At 44.7% G+C, this 22,711-nt stretch overlaps 4 protein-coding genes across 6 annotated transcripts; 2 read left to right on the top strand and 2 right to left on the bottom strand.

The window, feature by feature from the left end:
* Nucleotides 1–1,771: 1,771 nt before the first annotated feature.
* Nucleotides 1,772–13,081, bottom strand: LOC117900352 (protein diaphanous). Of its 3 annotated transcripts, none has more exons than XM_034810697.1 (5): nucleotides 10,390–10,525; nucleotides 10,003–10,322; nucleotides 3,731–5,683; nucleotides 3,142–3,672; nucleotides 1,772–3,078 (listed from the first exon to the last, which is right to left on the bottom strand). In XM_034810697.1, the coding sequence occupies exons 1-5, from the start codon at nucleotides 10,407–10,409 to the stop codon at nucleotides 2,606–2,608; spliced, it is 3,297 nt and encodes a 1,098-aa protein (XP_034666588.1). In that variant the 5' UTR covers nucleotides 10,410–10,525; the 3' UTR covers nucleotides 1,772–2,605. The 3 variants fall into 3 exon arrangements, with proteins under 3 accessions (XP_034666588.1, XP_034666590.1, XP_034666589.1); XM_034810699.1 differs by lacking the exon at nucleotides 10,390–10,525 and adding an exon at nucleotides 12,471–13,081 and having other exon boundaries at nucleotides 1,773–3,078; XM_034810698.1 differs by lacking the exon at nucleotides 10,390–10,525 and adding an exon at nucleotides 12,821–13,080 and having other exon boundaries at nucleotides 1,773–3,078.
* Nucleotides 13,082–13,378: 297 nt separating this feature from the next.
* LOC117900602 (ATP-dependent DNA/RNA helicase DHX36) lies at nucleotides 13,379–17,031 on the top strand. The gene is made up of 6 exons (XM_034811014.1): nucleotides 13,379–15,314; nucleotides 15,369–15,758; nucleotides 15,820–15,933; nucleotides 16,062–16,334; nucleotides 16,391–16,519; nucleotides 16,826–17,031. Exons 1-6 carry the CDS (start codon nucleotides 13,456–13,458, stop codon nucleotides 16,902–16,904), a joined length of 2,844 nt encoding a protein of 947 aa, XP_034666905.1. The 5' UTR covers nucleotides 13,379–13,455; the 3' UTR covers nucleotides 16,905–17,031.
* LOC117900603 (guanine nucleotide-binding protein-like 1) lies at nucleotides 16,977–19,138 on the bottom strand. The gene is made up of 4 exons (XM_034811015.1): nucleotides 18,940–19,138; nucleotides 18,519–18,847; nucleotides 17,258–18,452; nucleotides 16,977–17,205 (listed from the first exon to the last, which is right to left on the bottom strand). The coding sequence occupies exons 1-4, from the start codon at nucleotides 19,016–19,018 to the stop codon at nucleotides 17,075–17,077; spliced, it is 1,734 nt and encodes a 577-aa protein (XP_034666906.1). The 5' UTR covers nucleotides 19,019–19,138; the 3' UTR covers nucleotides 16,977–17,074.
* Nucleotides 19,139–19,356: 218 nt separating this feature from the next.
* On the top strand, nucleotides 19,357–20,648 carry LOC117902725 (alpha-methylacyl-CoA racemase). The gene is made up of 2 exons (XM_034814293.1): nucleotides 19,357–19,533; nucleotides 19,589–20,648. Exons 1-2 carry the CDS (start codon nucleotides 19,426–19,428, stop codon nucleotides 20,600–20,602), a joined length of 1,122 nt encoding a protein of 373 aa, XP_034670184.1. The 5' UTR covers nucleotides 19,357–19,425; the 3' UTR covers nucleotides 20,603–20,648.
* Nucleotides 20,649–22,711: the final 2,063 nt, after the last annotated feature.

The following is a 22,711-nucleotide window of genomic DNA, read 5'->3' as shown; positions in this document are numbered from 1 at the left end:
ATACAAAAAGTAGCTAAGATTGATCCATTTTTTCGTAAAATATCTAAGATGCCTTTTAAAACGTTTCTTCTGTTATAAATGGAAGCAATCATTAGTATTATTAAAGCCATTCTAGACACCAATTAATAGTTTCTAAATCAAAAGATTCTTTACAATATTAAAACATCAATCCATAATTGAACACACAAAAACGAGGCATCCTTCTTCCACATAAATTCTCTATGAATCAACAATATTTTGAAATGCACCACCAATCCATTGATCCATCCTCCTACCGATCCTCACTGAACTCATCCCAGCTCCAATAAAACCTTATCCATGATCGCTAAAACACTCGAATGCATCTCTATCCAATCATCATAAATTAGCATCTGTCCCAGGGTAGGACATAAACAGATTGTAAAGAACTCCTAAAGAAATATTTATATATTTTTCTTCAATTATGTTAATAAATCCATAAAGAAAGCAAAGCAAGCGCCATGTCCAAGCCCATAAAGCAGACTCCAAAATAAAAAACTCGAGGGGCAATCAGGTCTGGAGATATGCACAGAGCCAACCAGCAAGCAAGAGCTAAACCCAGCAGATATTATAACGAATATATGTATGTATGGACATATGTATAACGTATTTACCGTCGCCAGACTAGGAACGATGACAGATTGGAATGGGCTTTGTCGTGCGGCATTTTTGCTGTTTGTCGGTTTCGTTTAACGTTTTGGAGAGTTTTATGGCCATTGGCCCCGCACCAAACCCATGTCCCAGACCCGCTCCCCACTCTGCCGCAGAGCAAGTGCATTTTGTGCGTTGTACGAGGTAATCGTAGCACCCTCCAGCACCTCCATAGAGCTTTATGGGTGCCGCGACATTAGCGATAAAATATCTTTGTTAATAAAACAAATTAAAACGAATAAGAACGAAAGGCGAGGAAAACCCCAAAAGATATTTTTAGATTTCAAATGGGGAATATCCGCGATAATAGTAAACATTCAACATTCTTCTTTGCATATTTTTGATTTTGATAAAATATAATTTATTTTATTTTATTTAATTTTTCAAAATGTGTTTTCTACGTTTATCAATTGTCACAAAAAAATATTGTTTGTAAGGTATAAAGCAACAAATTGTTAAGTGTAGCGCGAAAAGTTAAAAACACGATTTAAAAAGTTGCACTTAAAAACAAATTAAATACAAAAAGGAATTTCATTTTAGCTCTTCAAATATAAAGATCTCACATCGAGTGCCACGAAAACGAAGTGCACAGCAAAAAGAACAACAGAGAAATCTCGAGTTTATAAAGATCCACAAAATAAAGATCGTTAGTTGATAGTTTTCGCTCGACTTGTTTTTGTTTTTAGTTTCTAGCATAAGAACAGGCAACATTTACCGATTAATCAGTTTCAGTGGTAAAAGCGTATAAAAAATATATATTTTTCTCTTTTTTTTAGTGTCTTTTTGGCGGTAGCTCAAAGTTGGTTTTGATTTTGATTTTGATTGGAGGCATTGCTGATTTTTGTGAACTAGATTGGGCGGGATAACATTTCTTAAGAAAGTTGTGTACAATTTTAGGATGCAGTCTTATACAAGGTTAACATTTGTGATGCGGAAGCTAACTGATTCAATAAAGAAAATAAATACATTTTAAATATTCCTCGACTGGATTCAGACTTTGTAGCTAATATGGCAGTCCATTTAATTTGATTAAGTTAAAAATTCATTTTTAAATCAGGTTTTATAAGCTTTTTAGTTTAAATATTAATGACTTTTGACTTTAATTCGAATATAGTAATATTTAAAGAAAAAATGAATATAAAACGGATATAAAAGGCAATTAACAATGAAAAACTGTACAAAATTAAAATTAAAACTAAATTTCATTTATAGATTGACAAATATGGAAGCCAAAAGTTTACTACACAAAATATGCCTCTAAAATACGTAAATTAAATGGAATTAAGAGCTTTAAGTTATTTGTTTCAATATTATTTAAATTCCATAATAAAGTGTGAATAAAAGAGACGAAATATAATTTATGGAAACAATTTAAAATGTACATTTGATTGAAAAGTAATGAAAGTACAGTCCTAAAAAAGGTGTTAGATTCGTTTTATACATTTTAAAGCAGAAAATGAACTATTTTCATTATAGTTAATGGTCATTTCACGCCTTCCAGATCACATTTCAAAAAACAATTTAAGATTCTCTCTGTTAGCTATAAGTACAATTTTTGCTTTTGGAATACTTCTTTACATTTCAGTTCATCATAATCAAATAATCAAACCTAGCATAAGACCTTAGTTTAATGTAGAACAAATGTTTCCATTTTGTGACTTGATAGGACTTTCAGCAATGCCATAGACCAACGAGCGCAGCTACCGCCCAGCTTAATTAGTACTTTTGCGGCTTTGTTACAGTACAAATTGTTTTGCTTTAGCCAAAAAACTAACCGATACACATGCCAATCGAATTGATATGTACACAAATAAACGGATATACGGATACAGATACAGATGTACATAGCTAATGTCTTAGGCCCTTAGATCGCTACAGATGTCTATTTATATATGTACAGGGGGAGGTGGAGCAGGAGTAAGTGGAGTAGGGAAAACTACGCCGAACCGAGCACCTCATTCAATATCATCTCGCGGGTCATTAGCTGTCCATTATTCACACGCGTCCGGGATCGACTGCGACTGAGTTGTGCCCGCCGTTCGGCACCCGCCGGTCGTTGTCTGCGCGCCTGTCTATTCCGCTGGCCAAAGGCCGAACCCGTTTGCAGTGCCTCCAGCAGGCTGTCCATGACGCCCTCCTGGGCCTGCGCCGCATCCATATCGACCAGCGCACGCTTCTGCTGCTGTCGCGCCATTTGCTCGCGCGCCGATTGTTCGCGTGCCTCCTGCATGCGTTGCTTCTTCTCGAGCTCCTCGCGCGCGCGCACATTATCGTTGTGGGCGGACTTGAAGGCATCCTTGAAGGTCTTGATGTCCGCGAAGAACTCCTCCATGGTGTATTTGCTGGGATCAAAGGCATAGTACTCGCTCAGGTCTTTGTATAGCTTCTCCATTTGCAGTTGCATTTTGCCTGTAAAGAAAAGAAGTTCAATAATTGCTGCGGCAGCTAGAGGAGGGTATATGCAAGACCTACCCAACACATCGACTTGCTGTCTGCATTCCTCGGCAAATTTACCCATCACCTCACAGAACTTATCATCATCGCATTGCGGCACTTTGTTGTTCTGCAAATCCGTTTCCAGATTCTTGACCGCTGAATTCATTTGCCGCATTGCCTTCTGTATGGCATCCATATTCACACGCGACGCCCGATCCACATGCGACAAATCGTTGTAAAAGTTGAGCGCATCGGGGAATTTCTTTTCCACCAGATCAGCCAGATAATGGAGCAGCGTCTGCTTGTTATCCGCATCCTTGGTGTTGGTTAGCTTCGTCAGGTAACTGATCTCAAAGCCAAAGGCGGCCTCGTTCTTGGAGCCCGAGTTCATGTAGTTGCCCAGCAGCAGTATGAGCTCCAATATTTTGGAGAACTTTTTGCTATTGCGCATCTCCTCGCAGGCAGCGGTGCCGGCCACAATGTCGGGCTTGATGTCCGTCACCATGTCCGCATAAGTCAGCTTAAAGTTGAGATTGTGCAGGCGCGGCGACAGGCGTTTGATTTCACCTGAAAGAGGGATAAAAAATGTAAGTTGTGTCCTCTTTTCTGAAGTGTTTCCCCTCACCTATTGTCGCTGCAAACTGTTCAATGGCCGGCAGTGGTTCACCCTTTGTCTTGATCTCCTGCAAACGCTTGAGCTGCTCTGGCGGCGGCAAATATTGTATCAATTGCTGCAGAATATTTGACGAAAGTATTGCCGTATCGCAGCGCAGCAAACAAATCTTAATCTGCTCATAGGACAAATGCTTGAGGGAGCCACCCAAAAGTATAGCCAAATTCTGCGCAGACTTTGAGTCGAGCACGCGCAGATCGACCGTCTTTTTGGTCAACGTTGTTGGCTTGTCCACCGCATCCTTTTGCTCCTTTTTCACCGGCTTTGAGGAGAATTTCATGGCCAGTTCGGCCAGGAAATCATCTTGTGCCAGCTTATCCTCCTGGCACTTGACCCAGAATGCCTTCTCGGACATCTTGGCGGGCACAATGGCCTTCCAATTGGCGCGCTTCATCGGGTTCTTCACGTCCCACTTCTTTTTGGGCTTCAGGCCATGCGGCAGCACGGGCACCATGGGCCCCATCATCATGGGTGGCGGCGGTGGACCTCCTGGACGCATCATGCCAGGCATCATGGGTGGTGGAGGTGGACCACCACCCATGCCTGGCATAGGCGGAGGTGGTGGCGGGCGAGGTCCACCCATGCCAGGCATGGGCGGTGGTGGCGGCGGGCCACCCGCTTGTCCCGGCATGGGTGGCGGCGGCGGTGGTGGTGCGCCTGCTCCGCCCGGTGGTGGCGGTGCCATGGGTATGTTCACCTTTGGCAGCTTATTGGGCGACGGAGCAGCCACACCATTCGCCTCCATCAGCTTGACCTTCTCCTCGAGATGCGCGGCCTTGGCCTCCGCCTCCTGCTTGGCGCTCTCCAGCTCCTCGATTTTCTTCTCGTACTCCTCCGAACGCTTCGACTCCTTGGCCTTGGCCTTCTCCACAATATCGTCCAGCAGGAGCGAGGTGTCAATGTTAAAGTCGCGATTGGCAAAGTTCGGGTCGCAGTAGCCCTTGTGGAAGACAATCTGTGAGATGCATTCCTCAATCAACTGATAGTACGCAGGTCGGAAGTAAAAGTCGTCGCGAATGTACAGCAAATGCTGCAGAATGGAGAGGAAATACGGCTCGGAGTTTGTGTCCGTGATGAGGTTCTTGAGCACATCGAAACAATCCTGAGCATCGTCCATGTTGAAGGTGACATTATCGAAGCGCTGCACAAACTCCTCAAAGTCATCCTCGCGTATCTCGTTGAAGATCTTAAAGTGCTGCTGCAACGCCTCATTGTTGCTCGTCTCCACGATCTTCTTGAACTCATCCAAACGATCGTACAGCCCCATGCGCATAATCTCACACCTCAAGTGCAGGCGGAAATTCAGATCCGTGGGCGTATTTGTCAGCGTATTGATAAAGATCAGGCTGTGGCAGGCCAGCTCTCGCTTGGGATCCTGTTTGTCCGAGGCAAAGAGAGCATCCACAATCGGTCGAAAGCGTTCGCTGGACTTGTACGATGTCGCCGCTATTGTGGTGATGGCTCGGAGCACTTTCTCGTAGCCATTGCGCTCGTAGACAATGCAAAAGGATGCGAGTAGCTTGAGTGCCTCGCACATGGTCTGCGGCTTGCGGGGATCCAGCGACTGTGCCAACAGCAGCACCACGCTATGCTGATCCGGCACCAGCACCACATTGAGGCCCCACGTGTTGTTCATGATCGCCTTGAGGCATCGTATCGCCTCGAACTCGATGCGATCGTAGGTGCGATCCTTCTTGGCTCTCGACAGCAGCTGTTCAATCTGTCCGATGCCCGCCTCCCCGAACTCCTTGATCCACGAAATGGGATTGCTGGTGAGGGCCACGCGCAGCGATTCCACGCACTGGTAGACCTTGTGCTCGCTGTGTTCGCCATTCTGCAGATATTCCACATAGTCGATGGGCTTCTCGAAGCGCGAGTGCGTATTCCGCTCCAGTGAGTTTTTGCCTGGTTGAAAGAAGATACAAGAGATGCAGAGAATATTGCATTAGTGGGGCTTTAAAAAAGGTTACGAGTGGGCTGCATATCTTATCAAATAATGGTACGAATTAAATCCCATTAACACGCAATGGATGATTAATCGAATGACCTCATACTAGCACACCTTTCACACACAATTTTTGCCGAATCATTACTTTTTTGATAAGAATATAATATGATAACTCATGGATACAACAGGTGCATTGGTGGAGCAGTTCGTTTGTGTTGAAAAAAACATTTAAAATTAAATTTTAGCTTGGTTTAAGTTTACATTTAAATAGATTGAAACGAGAAGGGACGTGTGAGACGCTTCTTACGCGTCACAACTTTTATACCCGGCACTCAGTACTACATCTGCACTTTAGCGGTTATTTGTCCAATTTTACATTTTTTCTTCATCTGTCATCTACATCAACAACACTACTCACGCCAACACGCTCCTTTAGCTCGCCACCCTCCCCTATAGACACACACTGCAGAGTCGCGGCAGAGTCAGCGGCAGAGGAAGCGGCAGAGGCAGCGGCAGAGGCAGAGGCAGTGACGTGTCAGGGGCCAGGCCATAAACAGCGCGAAGCAGATTGTGAATGCTGCGGGACGGGGTGGGTTTGGCTACTGCAAATTAATTTCTTCATTGTGGCTATAATAATGATCCAATCGTATCCCAATTTGGTGATCTGATAGATATGGTCATTCCCTACGGAATGGCGTTTTTAGTTTTCTGCTATCTTCAAAATTGTAGATTTGGGAGGTTTTCGCCCTTTTGCGGAGGCGGAAGGGGGCGTGGCTCATTTTTGAAATACACTTGTAACAGTGTGAGCATACAGAAGTCTGGATGCAAAATTTTGTGGCTCTAGCTCTTATAGTCTCTGAGTACTAGGCGCTCATCAGGACGGACAGACGGACAGACAGACAGACAGACAGAGACTCGGCTATTGATGCTGATCAAGAATATATATACTTTATGGGGTCGGAAACGTTTCCTTCTGTGCGTTACATACAACCGTTATGTGCACAAATACAATATACCCTATTTACTCTTCGAGTACCGGGTATAAAAACCTCTAGGGTGCGGCGTTCCCGCAGTAAATTTGTGTGCATATTCCCATAATCAGTGGGTTCTACCGCTAAGTTTTGTTGGTGGTTCTACCCATATCTGATGGTGATTCATTCGACTTTATCTTTTGGGCCCCCCTCTAGTGCATGCGACATACTTTTTTTAACACAATTCTGCGCGACTAAAGTGGAAGCTAGATAATAAGAACCACTACAAATTGTTAAACAATACTTAGATATTAGCAATACTCTGAGTCTAGCACACGGCATGCATTTTGTTTTAGCATTCTACCCGAAGTATTGTGTTTGTGTTCTCTTTTCGCTTGTGCAGCTTGCTGGCGTCCGTTGTGGAAGAATAATCCACAGAGACATGAAATTATTTCTGGGCTCTTCTCTAGCTCTTGTAATATTCCGTTTATTTATTGTTTTTACATTAGTTTATTTACCTAATTTGACCTTGGAGTTCTCCAAGTTCAGGTTCTTTTTATGGCTCGTAAAATATTCACAAAATTCCAAATGAAAATCATCATTGCAGAGCTTCTGATTAACACAATCATTTCAATTGATTCTAACAACAAATGTAAAGCTTTGTACCATTTAGCTGCAACTATTTTATAGTTTTTCCATATGAAAACACATTTAAAATGTTGAACTAGCTAGATTCCTGTAGTATTTGTCACATCCGCTGCTGTATAGTATAAAGTTTATACCCAGAAAATAATAATGGAAAGGCGTAGATGATTATGTTCTTAGCATTCTACGCATAAGTCACTCTCTAAAACACAAAATTATTCAATGTGTAGAACACTGTAGTACGTGAAAAAAAGCCTCCGCCTTAGACGTAGTTCCACTGTATAACTTTATCGCAAAACTCTTGTTAGCAAAAGGGAAACCTCGAAATAAAATCGATTAAAATTAGCCTTGAAGTGGGGGAACCTTCCCCCATACACCACACCACACCCACTCCAATCACTCCGCTTCATATGCAATCGAAAAAACATTCAAATTGGCCCTCCCCCATGGCAAACACTCCCGATATGGATACAAGTAGCCATCGGAGAGGCCTCAAAGTGCGCGGGTACTGTGCTGCTCGTACACTAACTGTTTTATTAATTAACTCTGTAAGAGCCAAACGAAGCGTGCTAATGAACGGATTTCAGCTGTTTGTTGGCCAGCAGTCAAACCGTTGTTTAAGCTTTCAGTTCATTTCGCAAACAAGTGGCAGAGCAAGAGGCAGCAGCAGGTGGCAGTTGCCAGTACGTGGCGGGGGGTTTGGTTCTGCCACAATAAACACGACCCATAATGCAAATGTTTACTTTATATTCGGTTTATTTATTGTTTACTTGAATATTCCCGCAAGCAGGCTGGACCACACTCACACCCCCCAGCACCCAATCCGCACTCAGCTCAACCTCCAGTCAGGTGGGTTTGCTTATTGGCAACATCATCATTATTTATTTTCAGCCGATTTTGTCATAAATTGTATTTAACGCTTTTATTTACGAGTATTTTTGCACTCTTATGAAGGGAAAGTTCTATGGGTGGCTTTTATCGACTATCTGATGCCCTGTAATCTTAATTTGGGAGAAGTTAAAAGAAAAATTTGTAAATTTGAGAGTGGTAAATAGCTGAGGGTATCATTCTTCGGTATCTTCGGAAGCGGAAGTGGTGGCGCAAAGCAAATCAAATAATTTTAGACGCTTACTGCCAACCAGTAACACGCACAAAAGTGAATGAAATATACCCTACCACTGCACATGTACCGTGTGTAAATGCAGAGAGCAAATAAGAGCGCAAAGCTTTCTCTCACATGCGAGTTCTACCTTGCTCTGGTCTCTCTCTCTCTCTCTCTCTCTTGGTCTCCCACTATTTTGGATGCACTTGCTCGTGGAGAGCACAACCACAAGCACACTGCTGTTCACGCGCTGACACTTGACGTAATTAAAATTGTATAATATGCATGGTTTCAAAATTCAATTTTCAATGTCTTTGTATACTCAAAATATTTATATTTCCATATGAGTTAATGTCACGCAGTTGCTTGTACTTGTACGAGAATAAAACGTACGATTATATACAATGTATTATAATATTTGATAAAAAGAAAGAGAACGAATGAGCAAAAGAAGTACGGCTATGTACAGTTCAGTCAAGGTTAACGCACAAGTAACCCGTTACAAACGATAAGACAGAGAGAGAGAGAGAGAGAGAAACTTTTGATGGCGTCGAGAGCATTTACTTTGCGACTCCTAACCTGATAATGGACCATGGACCATGGGCCATGGGCACAGGGGCAATTAACTGGAGCGAGACGAGTCGAGTCGAGTAGATTCTTCAGTTAATGTTGGCATTGAGAACATATTTTCAAGATACGCAAAGAGAGCTCGTTACAGTGGTAATTGCTTGTGGTTCATAACATAATTGTGCTGGCTTATGGAAAGACTGGGAAAAGCTGATGAAGGAAATGGCAGAAGTGGAAATGTTTAAAAGTGGAAATAGAAAAGAAAATAGATAACAAATTAGAGGAAAAACTAGTGGATGGAATTCAACTTTAAGATGCTCTATGAGAGTTATCTCTCATTGCTTCGAGATTTAGACTAGGACATCCGATGCACACGCGAAAAGTACAAAAGAGAATGTCCAAGAATTCAAAAACAATATAAATATCGTGTGCATGATTGCTGCTCAACTCTCTATGGCTAGATATATAAGTCTATGATATATTGCTACGATTCTAGCACATCTATCCTACATATATACTGCCTTCATCAGTAACGCTAATCTGTGCCAACTTTTAGCAAGATATTTTTAAAATTGTGCGAATATTTTGTATATAGAAATAATGTGCAACATTTCCAATACTGCCCATGCATTACTTGCTAACAGATCGTTGACATCATATTCATCATAAAACCTCTAAATAGCGGTGATATCTTGTATAAAAAAAGAAATAAAACTGGAGACAAGTACGAAACAAATTGGCAAATAAAACAAAGGAGAAACAAACAGAGGGACAGACAACAGAGAAATTTCACGAGAATTCAGACACAGTGCATACAAACACGCACTCTGATAACCACACGTACACCCGTATACCCCACCGTAGTTACCGTTACCACTAGGTCTTTGGGTAATCTTATCTGAATGGAATGCAATAAAGTCAGAAATACACACAGAACACAAGAGAAAAGTTCAAAAGAGAAAGGAAAGGTTGAAATGAAAAGTCGATTTACCTTTTAGATGCCAGAGTATCATCTTTTGACGCTCCTCCTTGGACTTGGCCAGCAGCGGTTCCCGTTTGTCCTTGGGTATATTCATATCCTCGATGATTTCCAAGAACTGTGCATCCACTTGAGCCTCGCTAAGCTCCTGTATGTAATGCTCCACATCTTCGACGCCACCCAGCACGCCGTCATTTTCCAGCGAGGTGGGTCGACCGCCGTGAGTCAGAGTGCCGCTGTTGAAGCTATTGCCTTTCGATTTGGATGGTCGTCCGAACAGGCTCTCCAGTAAGCCACCGCCTGTGGACTTTGACTTCTCATGCCGAGACATTCTAGAATTATTAAATGGTAATCCAATTAATATTTAATTTTGGTAAGGAAAAAACAACGTAAGCAGACCCGAGCTTCTTGAGACGCATTTTGCCGACAAATGGATTTTTTTAGTGGTTTTGGGACATGCGCAGCTCCCAACAGCTGTTCTTTGTTTACAGTTAAAGCGCAGAGACAGAGAGAACTGAATTTGTCGAGCTGCAGAAACCGATTGATGATGGCTTTTGTCTGACGAATGCAATCGATGATGGAATGGGTGATGTGTCGATGGTGGTACGTGGAGGCAGGGAATGGGAAGTCATTATCAGCTTGTGGTTTATTTACAATTGATGAGGGGAGGCAGAGCAACCCCCCAAGACCACCACCTCATCCTCCATCTCGCAGCTCAGTGTGGAATTTTCAATTAGCATGTAAATAATGAGCGGGAGGATGTGGGACCAGAGAGCACATGCTTTTCAGTGGCTCATACACGAAGCGTGAAAACGGTTGATTAAAAACATAAACAAAACACAAACTCGAAAATAAACCAAAGCAATTAGATAAATACATGCATTAATAATCGCGCAATCTAATTTTACAAAGTGATGTGATGAACGATAATCGTGTCGAACCAAAATAGGAAATTTCAACAAGTGGGATTCAAATTTCAACTATGGGATACCCTTTACTTTATTTATGCATTAGTAAAGGATGACGCAAAAGTGATTTAAAAGATGTGAATAGGCACGGCAAGATGTTAGAAATTAGAGTAAAAGATTTTCCTGTAAATCATCATTGGAATTTATCTCAAATCTCTTAACAAAACACTAAATCTTCTCCAAGCCAATGTAATCTTTTCTCTTAAGAGCACAGGGTACACACTGTTTTGCGAGAGAGGGAGAGAGAGAGAGGCCAAGCAGTCTGTCTGTCCGCGAGAGAGAGGTAAAAATGAATGTTTATAGCTGTTTTGCGTGCGTGTGTGTGTCCGTATTGGTTATTGTGTGAATCATGTGGTTAGAGAACAAAATGCAAGCCGTTAAGATTTGAAGTGGCCTCCATTCGCGAGGATCGCCTGGGAACGGAGAACGCTTAGACAACGCATCCATCTAATGAATCACTAATGGAATCACATCATCGGCAGCGGAGTTTGCCGCAGCAGTCGAAGTATGTCGATGTAGCAGAAAAAGGCAGACGAGCAACAGGTTTTGCGGATTCTACTTTTTATACCCTTGTCAATCGGAGGTATAATGATTATGATTAGAAGTTGGCAACGCAACAGCTTCGATTCCCGTCTTCCAGTTCGCTCTTCGTTCCAGTCTTCCATTCTATTCCTGTTGACTCCGTTTTATGGGCGTGCAAAACGTACGCAAATCATTCACAATTGTCAAGCAGAAATCACATTTAATGCCAATGTGAATGATTTGCTTGACAAAGTGTCGCTGTGTGTGCGTGTGAGAGAGTGTGGGAAGACAACAAGACAGCACTCGAGAGCGTCCACGTCGAGTGGCACAGAGCTCAGAGTGGAGCGACAAGTTCATACCAGGGCAACGCAAAGCAAAGCAAAGCACAATTTCTTTTCATGTCTAAGCATGTGTGGAGGAAATGCTTTCAACAAGATTTCTTTTACTTCAGAATTTTACCGAGCCGGTCGGCTGTTGCAATTGCCTTTTGCCCTGTCGAGAGAGGGGGTAAGGTTGGTGTTGCGTCTGTGGAATCTCTTTCTCTATTTTGTTTACACGGTTGCACTTTCTGCAGTGGTGGTTGTGTATGTGTGTGAATAGTTCGGAGGCCGCTGCAGCAACCACAAAACTAAAACTACAAGAAAGCCGCTGCTTTTGATACCCTTGCTATGGTTAACAGTTGCTATGGTGACTACATGTATCCGATCTGCCGGCTACGACTTACACACAGCATAAGGCAGTGAAGCATAGAGAGGCAGAATGGCAGAGAAACACACGAGCATCGACCCACCTTTTGATCAAACAACAAAATCACCATCAAACTAGTCATATCCTGTCATACCCTACAATTAGACGAAATGTAAACAAGCCCTAGCGCACGAGAAAATGAGCCTTTGCCATTCCAGAACGGGCCTGGCGTTGCCTGGAAATTCCAAGAAAGAGCCAGTTCAAATAAGAGTTTACAAACTGAGAATTCAAATATGCGCTCACCTTCGTTATATATATGTATTATATATCTGTGTCGCCTGCTGCTCACTTTTGATTTTTTCGGAGGTTTACGTCATAAGACAGAAAAATAATGGCTTGGCGCAGACACACACATAAACACACCAACGCACACACAAACACACACACAGCCACAATCAAACGGCTTCTGCCTGCTTTCTGTTTGTTTTATACGCGTCGACGCCGACGTTGACGCTTGCGCTAAGCTGAGCTGAGCTGCGCAAACCGCTTCAAACACAAAAAACACACTTTTGCGTGGTAATTACTAGCCAACTTGTTGTACACCCAAAATATTTGGTGTATGCCAAGTGGGGATTTCCTTTTGCTTTGCTTACTTTTCTTTTTATTGCTGGCTTTTACTTTGATGATCGCTAGGCCACCACTTGTTGCTGTCTCGCCTTGGCTGACACATGAAATATACAACCAACTGTTGGCTGCTCCGTGCTGTGCCGTACAATCAAACACAAACTTGGCGTATCGGTATAAACAACTTAACACGTAATTTGTTGGCCTTTAGTATCTGGTTATGCGCAAAAATTCATAAAAATGCAAGCGCGTTCCACTCAGCGCGTTGTTCGTAGTGTGACCGTGGGTTTATTTGTGAAATATGCCGTCTGATGATGAGAGATATACCAAAATAGTCCGTGTCGTTTTAAAAATATACTAAGCAGAAGATATAGCCAGAAATCTAGCTATTTTCTACTTATTCGAGATACTTTACTTCCAATTCAAAATGTAATGAACTTTTTTCAAAGATTATGAGATTAAATTCGAATTTATACAAATAAAAATAAATTTTTAGTTCATCCAATATTCAAAATTGACCTGTTTTGAGCTTCGCTGGTATTTTAGTGCTACCGCATTCGCTAAACAAGAAAAAACCGGCAAGTTCAGGGTATTTGATTGTCATGTTGTTGGAAATGTTGTTCGCTTTGATTTGTTAAATTAAAATTAAATTAACACTCTTAAAATGGATCGCGAACGCGATTCCGACAACTATGCCCGCAAGGGCAACCGTCCGCCCGGGCTGAAGGGCAAGGCAATTGGCATGTACTACCGCGACCAGGGTCGCCAGCGCGCCAAGGAGCGCGGGAAGCAGAACAAGAATGGGGGAAATCCCGAGCCCGAGGTGCCCAAAATAAGGATGGGCTGCGGTGTCAAGGTGCCCGGCGGCGTGCTGGAGCAGGTCAAAAAGTTCATGCAGGACTTCAACAAGACGCCGAGGAAATCCCCCACGAATGTGGATGAACAATTCGAGCTGCAATTCCGTCACTTGCTGAGCGTCAATTTCCACCAATTCATTGCCGAGAAGAAGCAGCAGAACTCCACGCTTAACTACATAAACCAAAACTTGGATACCAAATTGATGGAGCAGCACCGGGAGCGACTGCAGGCACCCAATCTGAGGGAGCGTCTGCAGGCACGTGAGCAGCTGCCGGCCATGGCGCATGCCGAGGAGATAATACGCACCGTCCAGCAGCATCAAGTGATACTGATCGTTGGCAGCACCGGCTGTGGCAAGACGACACAAGTGCCGCAACTGCTGCTCGACCACAGCATTGTCCAGGGCCGTGGTTCCGACTGTCGCATTGTGTGCACCCAGCCGCGTCGCATTTCCGCCATCACGATAGCCGAACGTGTCAGCTACGAGCGTGGCGAGAGTCTCGGCCAGTCCGTGGGCTATCAGATACGCCTGGAGAGTCGCAAGCCGCGTGATCGTGCCTCCATTACGTACTGCACCACGGGCGTGCTGCTGCAGCAGCTGCAGTCCGATCCGCTGATGCACAGCCTCAGTGTGCTCATCCTGGACGAGATACACGAGCGCAGCGTGGAGACAGACATGCTGATGGGTCTGCTGAAGGTGATACTGCCCCACAGGCCCAACCTGAAGGTGATCCTGATGAGTGCCACCGTGCGGGAGCAAGATTTCTGCGATTACTTCGAGAACTGTCCCATGTTTCGCATCGAAGGTGTCATGTTTCCCGTGCGCATGCTCTACCTGGAGGATGTGCTCTCGCTCACCAACTACCAGTTCGACAACAGTTCGCGTGGCTCCAACCGGAAACCCAAGCAGGATCGCAGGGAGAGCGTAATGGAACACGAGGCCATGATTCTGCCTTATGTGCGTCGCGTGCGTCACATGTACGACCGCCGGGTGCTCGACCAACTGCGTCTGCCCGAGTCGGAGGGCTGTGAGGACATTGATTTCATAGCAGATCTCGTGTACTACATCTGCGAGCACGAGCCAGAGGGTGCCATTTTGGTCTTTCTGCCCGGCTTTGACAAGATCTCGAAGCTGAACAAGGCACTCGAAAACCCCCAAGGCTCGGTCAAAGGTCAACGCTGGCGTCACAGTCTCGTGCTCTATCCGCTGCACTCGCTGATGCCCTCGGTGGAGCAGCAGGCCGTGTTTCGACGCCCGCCCGCGGGCAAGCGCAAGGTCATCATGTCCACCATCATAGCGGAGACATCGGTGACCATTGACGATGTCGTTTATGTCATCAACTCGGGCCGCACCAAGGCCAGCAACTATGACATAGCCAGCAACATTCAAAGCCTCGATGAGGTGTGGGTGAGCAAGGCAAACACGCAGCAGCGCAAGGGACGTGCAGGACGCGTGCGTCCCGGCATTTGCTACAATTTGTTTACACGCGCGAGGGAGGAGCGCATGGAGGACATACCCACACCGGACATACTACGCTCCAAGCTGGAGTCCATCATTTTGAGTCTCAAATTGCTGCACATTGATAATCCTTATGACTTTCTCGGCACACTCATCAGTGCGCCCGAACAGGAGGCCATCAAAAATGGTGTGCTGCTGCTCATGCGGTGAGTCAATGAATTTCCTGGCAAAAGCACATAAAACTTAATTAATTTTTTCAGCATTGGTGCGCTGGACAAGGCTGGCATTCTGACACCCCTCGGCGTGCATCTGGCCAAGCTTCCTGTGGATCCGCAAATGGGCAAAATGATGCTCATGTCGGCGCTCTTTTGTTGCCTGGATCCCATTACCTCCGCAGCGGCGGCGCTCTCCTACAAGTCGCCTTTTTACACGCCCCTCGGCCAGGAGAGTCGCGTGGATCAGGTCAAGCGGCGCATGGCGCACAACGTACGCAGCGATCACCTCATGGTGCACAATACCATTTGTGCTTATCGCAAGAGCGGTCGCAGTGGCGATAGAAACTTTTGCTACACAAATTATCTCGGCTACATGACGCTGCAGCAGCTGGAGCGCATGAAGCATCAATTTGCTGAGTTGCTGTGCAATTACAAGTGGGTTTTAGAGTGTTAATTATGCGCTTAAATATTTATGCTCATCCTCTGTTCTTTGTAGATTCCTCAGCTCTCCTGGCTTGCTGGATAAGTCATCCAATATTAATTCGGAGAAGATTCCATTGCTGCGGGCAATCATTGGAGCGGGTCTCTATCCCAATATGGCTTACTTGCGGTAAGGTTGGGGTTCTTAAACGCTCGCAAATGCTCCTAAAAAGCACTCTCTTATGGACTCAAATTAGTTAGAAATTTGAGTCATAAATCGTTACTTTTTCCATTCATTTCTCCTATCTCAACCCACAGCAAAGCGCGTCGCATCAAAAATTCCGTGCGCGCTGTCCACAACATGTCCACGGATGATGGCAAGCGTGTCAATTTCCATCCGTCCTCTGTGAACAGCGGCGAAAGCAGCTTCGATTCGGATTACTTTGTGTATTATCAGCGACAGAAATCCTCATCGTTGTATCTGCTCGATTCCACAATGGTCTTTCCCATGGCACTCATTATATTCGGCGATGGCGTGGAGGCGGGCGTTGCCGACAGAGTGCCGTATCTATGCGTGGCCAATACATACTAGTGAGTGCAGCTCCATAATGTTTAAAGTTCCAGCTTTAATGTGGTTTTCTTTACAGCTTTAAATGCAATCCAGAGACTGCCAAAGTGGTGCTGGAGCTGCGCACACATCTGGGCAGATTGCTGCTCAAAAAGGCGTTGTGCCCTGCACCCATAGAGGAGCATGGCGAAGAGAAGCAGTTGATTAAGTAAGGGCATAGATCTTAGACTATAAAAGTAACAGGATGTGGCATGAGGCAGCATTGGGCACGGGGCTATCCCTTTACTTTTGAAACCTTTTTGGCTTCGGGCAGCTGAGTCTGTACCCAAATTCAATGACAAAGGTTCAAGTTTAAAAAAAAACAAAATACATGACTTGTGCATGAATTTATAATTCTTCAAAACTTCAATGAAATGAGTTCCCAATGCAACATCTTGTTAGCTTTTTAGTCTTTGGCTTGGAAAAAACCTTTTTCTTGGCAGCTTTTTAATGCAAATTCCGTTTCCTTTTGCAGAGCCATCGAGTTGCTGCTTTCTTTGGATGAAAAACTGGATAATGATTCATTTTCTTCCGATGAAATTGATGATATATGAACGTGGCAAGAGGCACACGCAGGCCGAGAGGCTCTTTAGCATAATTGAATGCCAATTTATTGTTTTTTTTGTTTGTTGTATAGTCGATTTGGTATATTACCAGAAAAATATAGAGCTATGCATGATCGAAAAATAAATTATGTGTGTGTGAGTCTATCCAGTGATAATTCTTATTCGTCTTCAAGCAGCGCAAAAACATTACGCGAACGCGGAGCATCATCCTCCTCGATGGCGCAAGAGTCTTCATCCGCATTGGTCTCATCATTCGAGCTGTCCTCGTCCTCATCCTCGCTGTCAGCAGCTGGAAAATAAAGGATTGAAAGAGGAACTAGGTATGCCAGCAGCCAACTCACTGTCGGAGCACACGGAGGACGTGTCGCCATTGGTCTCGCTCTCTGGCTCATCCTGCAGCTCCACTTGTTGGTACTTCTTCACCTCCGGCACATCGGCATGCTGCAGCCAGTGCTCGCGGCGCGCATCGTAGCCTGGGGGATAGAACTGCAGCACCAGCTGCTGCTGTCCGGCCAGGCACATGCGCAGAATGTGATTGGCCGCACGATAGCGATCCGGGCGAGCCGCTTTGGCGGTGAGAAAGCCGCGCTTGTAGGCCCACGCATCGGAAATGGCCACCGCCGACCACTCGTCATAGTCCTCGGGCAGCTGCAGGCGCAGCAGCTGCGGCAGATTCACATGCTCGCCGAGGAACTTCAGCGCGCGATAGGGCACCGCCAGCTGGGAGATGGGAAAGCTGCCGAGCAGCACTTGCAGGCACTTTGGCGTTGTCGAGGGAAAGACTAGACCCGGGCAGTCGCACAGCCGCACGAGTGGCGTCAGAAAGATGGTCTGAAAGTGTTTGGTGTGTCCGGGCGTGCGACTGACGCTGACCACTTTGCGTCCTTTGAGGGCATTAATCAGCGAGGACTTGCCCACGTTGGGGAAGCCAATGCAGCCGATGGTGAGGACGCCACTGTGATATTTGACATGCTCGTGGGGCGTGGTGTCGATGCTGCTGCTGATCTTTAGCTCCCCCTCCACAGCGGCAGCGACATCCTCCAGTATGTCCAGCTGGTCGCTGCGCATATCCTCGCGTATCTTTTGCTCCCACGCGGACAGATCCACCTCGGACTGCACATACCGCTGGCACTCGCGATAAATGTTGTACACGCCCTCCATGCTGCGTTTGTGTGCCTGTGGGCCACGCTGGCAGCCCTTGCGTGAGCGTGGCAAGAACGAGGCAAACATCACGACCGGCAGCTGGGGATAGCGCTCCTGGAAGTACGCACGCCAGGCGACAACCACCTGCGGCTCGACCAGATCCACCTTATTGAACACCACAATGGCATGCTTCTTGAGTGTCTTGATGATGTAGTCGTACAGGGAGGGTGGAAACATCAGCGTGGCATAGCGCACATCCACAATGATGAGTAATATGTCCGAGAATTCCAGCACACGCCACAGCTGACGCCACGTCTCGAGGTTCAACTCGAACAGCGAAAGTTCCTTGGAGTCGCCGCTGCGTTGCTTCTTTTGCAGCTCATCCACATAGTCCTTGGGGAGGGGACAGAGAGAGTTGCACAATTAACACAGTTACACATGCCCCGAGCCATGACCTACCTTAAAGTAACGGTTCTCACAGCGGTCCAGCTGTTCTTTGGTGCTTGACAAACTCCAGGGCGGACGCACGGGAAAATCACAGCCGGCAAAGTAACGCTCATCGATTTCGCGCTCTATCGGACTGAGCGCTTGCAGTGGCTTGAAACCCTCCAGCTTTAGCTGCTCCAGTTCCTTCTTGCCCTCCTGGTAGAACTGCAAATTGTAACGATTTACATTCTTGTTGCGATTGCCACCGCGAGCGAAGGGCTGCTCCATGAGCTTGCGCGTTGTTTCGGGCACATCGCTGTCCTCGTAGGACTCCTGGGCACTGCGTAAATACTTGGGCGGACCTGCCGGCAAAATGACAATTGTTGGTGTTGGTTCGTGGGATTTTTGATTTCTTTTCTTTTCTTTCTCCCAGCGGACGGGGCGGGGGGCGTACCTTTTGTGTTGCGTTTTTGCAACATCTGATCCTTCTTCTTCTTGCCACTGAAGGCTACCTTGCGTCTCTGCTGTGGCATTGCGGAATGTTTAGTTAATTTCGGTTACTGTTTCTGCCTAATTTTCATTAATTTAATTGTGATTAAATGTTATTGCGGCTTCTCTTTTGTGCCGACATTCCGTTGCTGGGTCAGACGACCAGGGCTGCTCCAAATTGTTGGCAGCGCCAAATCAGTGATGGCAGACTAGAAAAAAAAGCTAAAAGCTATTTAACATAAAATAAAATGAATAATAAATATTAAGCTAAATAGAGTAGCACATCAGTTGGCGCTAGTAACCATTTACATTTAATGTATAGCTAAAATCCTATAATTGTCTTACACTAAAAAACAAGCCAAGGTGGCAGCACTAATGCAATGGCGTCCAAAGTGCAATTAAGCCTTGTACTAGCACTAGTACCTACTAAAAGACCTGCAGCCTTTGAAATATGCCGCTGAAAGGCATTAAAGTATTGGAATTCGTTGGACTGGCGCCTGGTCCACTGTGTGGCAAAATCCTAACCGATTTTGGAGCCACCGTCACGCGCATTGACAAGGTAAACAAAGCAATTGGAAATTCCATCTTTTGTTTAACTTTACTTTAACTTCCAGATACTCGACAATCCGTTGGATGTACTGCAGCATGGCAAGCGCACAATGTGTGTCAATGTGAAAGACCCAGCGGGACAGCAGCTGGTGCGTCGCCTGGCCAGGAAATGCGATGTTCTCATCGAACCCTTTCGACCCGGCGTCATGGAGAAACTTCATTTGGGTCCCGCCGACTTGTGTGCAGAGAATCCGCGCTTGATTTATGCTCGGCTGACGGGTTTTGGCCAGCAGGGACGCCTGGCGGCACGTGCTGGTCACGATCTCAACTATGCAGCCATTTCGGGGGTGCTGTCCATGCTGGGCCGCAGCCACGAGAAGCCCACGTCGCCGATTAATCTGTTGGCCGATTTCGCGGGCGGCAGTGTGATGTGTGCCCTGGGCATTTGCCTGGCCCTGCTGGAGCGACACAATTCCGGGCGTGGGCAGGTCGTGGATGCCTCCATGGTCGAAGGTGCTGCCTATGTGGCCAGCTGGTTGTTCCTGTCCCGGGATCTGCACATTTGGGGAAAGCAGCGTGGCGACAACATTCTCGATGGCGGAGCTTACTTCTACGACACCTACGAAACGAAGGATGGCCTCTACATGTCTGTGGGCGCCCTGGAGCCGCAGTTCTTCGAGCTGCTCAGGCAGCGACTGCAGCTGCCAGAGGATCTGTCGCAGTTCGGAGACGAGCATCAAGAGCGTGGCAGGCGGCTGCTAACGGAAGCATTCCTGACAAAAACCCAAGCAGAATGGTCGCAGATCTTCGAGGATGTGGACGCTTGCGTTTATCCCGTGCTGGACTATCGAAAGGTTCACCAACACACACACAACAAAGAGCGGGAATCCTTCGAGCTGCTCGGCGACGCAGTGGCGCCACGTCCCGCTCCACGATTGAGTCGTACGCCTGGCCAGCTGCCCAAGGCGGAAAACACCAAACAGGCAGAACTGATCGAGGAACTGGAGCTGAAACCCGCGGAACTGAAGAAATTGTTGGAGTCGGGAGTGCTGACGTTACCAGATCGGGCAAAGCTCTAGCCTGTTGAAAGCTCCAAAGTGCCGTTTATTCCGTATTTCCGTATTTTATTCCGAATAAAAGACTTTACCGTTTGTTTTGTTGCTCTTGCATTCAAAATTCTTTTATTCTCGCTCTTGCACACAGAAACACAATTTACATTTGCTAAAATTTGTCGCGTACAAACTATCAGTCATACAATTTGTTCATGAACAGGTTGTGGGCCGAACTAGGGGTGGTTTTTTTGGGGATTGTGATAATACAGCATAATTTAATAGAAACTAACTTATTGTTTAAATTCCGATTTAAAAGCTCACGCAATTTACGCTCTCTCGCTTTCGTACACGCTCACTTTCGCTCTCTCTCTCTATCTCTCGACTAAAATTTGTTATAACTATCATACAGAATTAGCACAGAAATATGCGCCAAAAGCACCGCGCGTCAGCTTTGCCTTTAGTTATTATTCCTCTTAGTTTCGTTTAAATATACATTTGTCAATGCATATTTTGTGATACAATTAATTTATTATAATGCTCATATGTATGTAATGTATATGTAATGCATAAGTAAGTTATGTATGTATGTATGTTTCATGTAAATTTCACTAGTTTGACGTTTTGTTTTTGTTTTGTTTTGTTTTGGTTATGTTTTGGTAGTACGTTCCGTAAATATGTTTTGTCCCATAGTCCCGTGTAAAGTAATTCATTGTGAGAGTCCTTAAGTAAGTGTTTTCGTTTAGTTTAGTTTGTTGCCGTTGCGTATTTGTTGTATAAATAGTAAGTCTCAGTTCTCAGTATAAAATCAGTACCATATGTTACGTTTTTCAATTTGTTTATCTTCTCGTTTTCGTTTCGTTTACAATTACCGTTGTGTACAGTTTATTTATTATTTTATGTTTTTGTTTTACATTTAAAAAATATCTCATCATTTCTTTACATTTCTTCTTTGCTCTCTGCTGCGCGTGGTGCTTTTTTCCTTACTCAATATCATAACCGTACACACACACACACACGGACTTGCAAGCATGCTCGCACGCACACACTTAGCATACACAGTTGATCAAATCACAGGCAATGTTTACAGTTATAGTTGCAGCACAATTGGCAATTGTTTGTAGAACAGACGACGACGACGACCTACACCCTATCCACACACATATAATTAAGCGGTAAAAATGTGTCCAAAATTGGAGCAACCATTTAACCCTTATGATAGTTTATGTTTTTAAACCTAATGACGGAAAATTAAAATTTTTACAAGCTTAGTTTTAAACAAACTCATGAAAAGTCTGAAGAGGTTTCGGTTTTTGGGTTTTCTTTTATCTTTTCTTATTATTTTTTTTTTTTTGTTGGAATGATAAACATACAGATAAACTCAGTCACAGTTGCGGGCACACACATGTTCTTACATTTATACTAGATCTCTAATGTATGTAGCATGTAATGTAATGTAATGTATAAAAGGTAGAAATTTGTGCTAGATGAGTGTTTTCTCTAGTACTTGGGTGGTATTTTGTTCCATTCACTCCCAACACTCGTTTTCTCTTTCCCAAACAACTTTTCTTTGCCATAAACAACCATTTGTCAATCATCACATTATACATCATCATCATCATCATTTCATCATACAACGCACGCACAAGCATCATCTCAAGTACTCATCTCATCAAGTCATACTCAATCAACACACCTGTGAAGAATATGTGCAAAGAAAGAGAAATATATGATTATTAGCAAAATATTTTATGTATGTGTTTCGGGACGCTTGTGCGCAGATTTTTCTTTGGTTTTTTTTTAGTTTATGTAACTAACTTATTTAGATAAATTGAATTTAAAATATTCTATGCATCACTTACATTTTTCGTTTACCACAGCCATAAAGTGCTAGATCCACTCGACGGGGCTGCCGGCTGCCTTTGCTCAGGCTCAAGCTCAGCGCTCAGTTCTTCTTCAATAGATTCAGAAGTCATCCAAGAGTCATTCAAGAGGCAGACATAGACATACATCACCATTCTTCATCTTCATCATTCTTAATCTTCATCATATTGAATCATTCATTGCTAATTTTAGTACATATTAATTTAATTAATTTTGGCAATTCAAATTGTCTCGTTATTGTATGAGTGTTCTTGA

This window comes from Drosophila subobscura, chromosome U, assembly GCF_008121235.1.
Source record: "Drosophila subobscura isolate 14011-0131.10 chromosome U, UCBerk_Dsub_1.0, whole genome shotgun sequence".
Classification (NCBI taxonomy): Eukaryota; Metazoa; Arthropoda; class Insecta; order Diptera; family Drosophilidae; genus Drosophila; species Drosophila subobscura.
The sequence above is the reverse complement of the archived record's forward strand: the minus strand, read 5'-3'. Positions and strand labels throughout refer to the sequence as shown.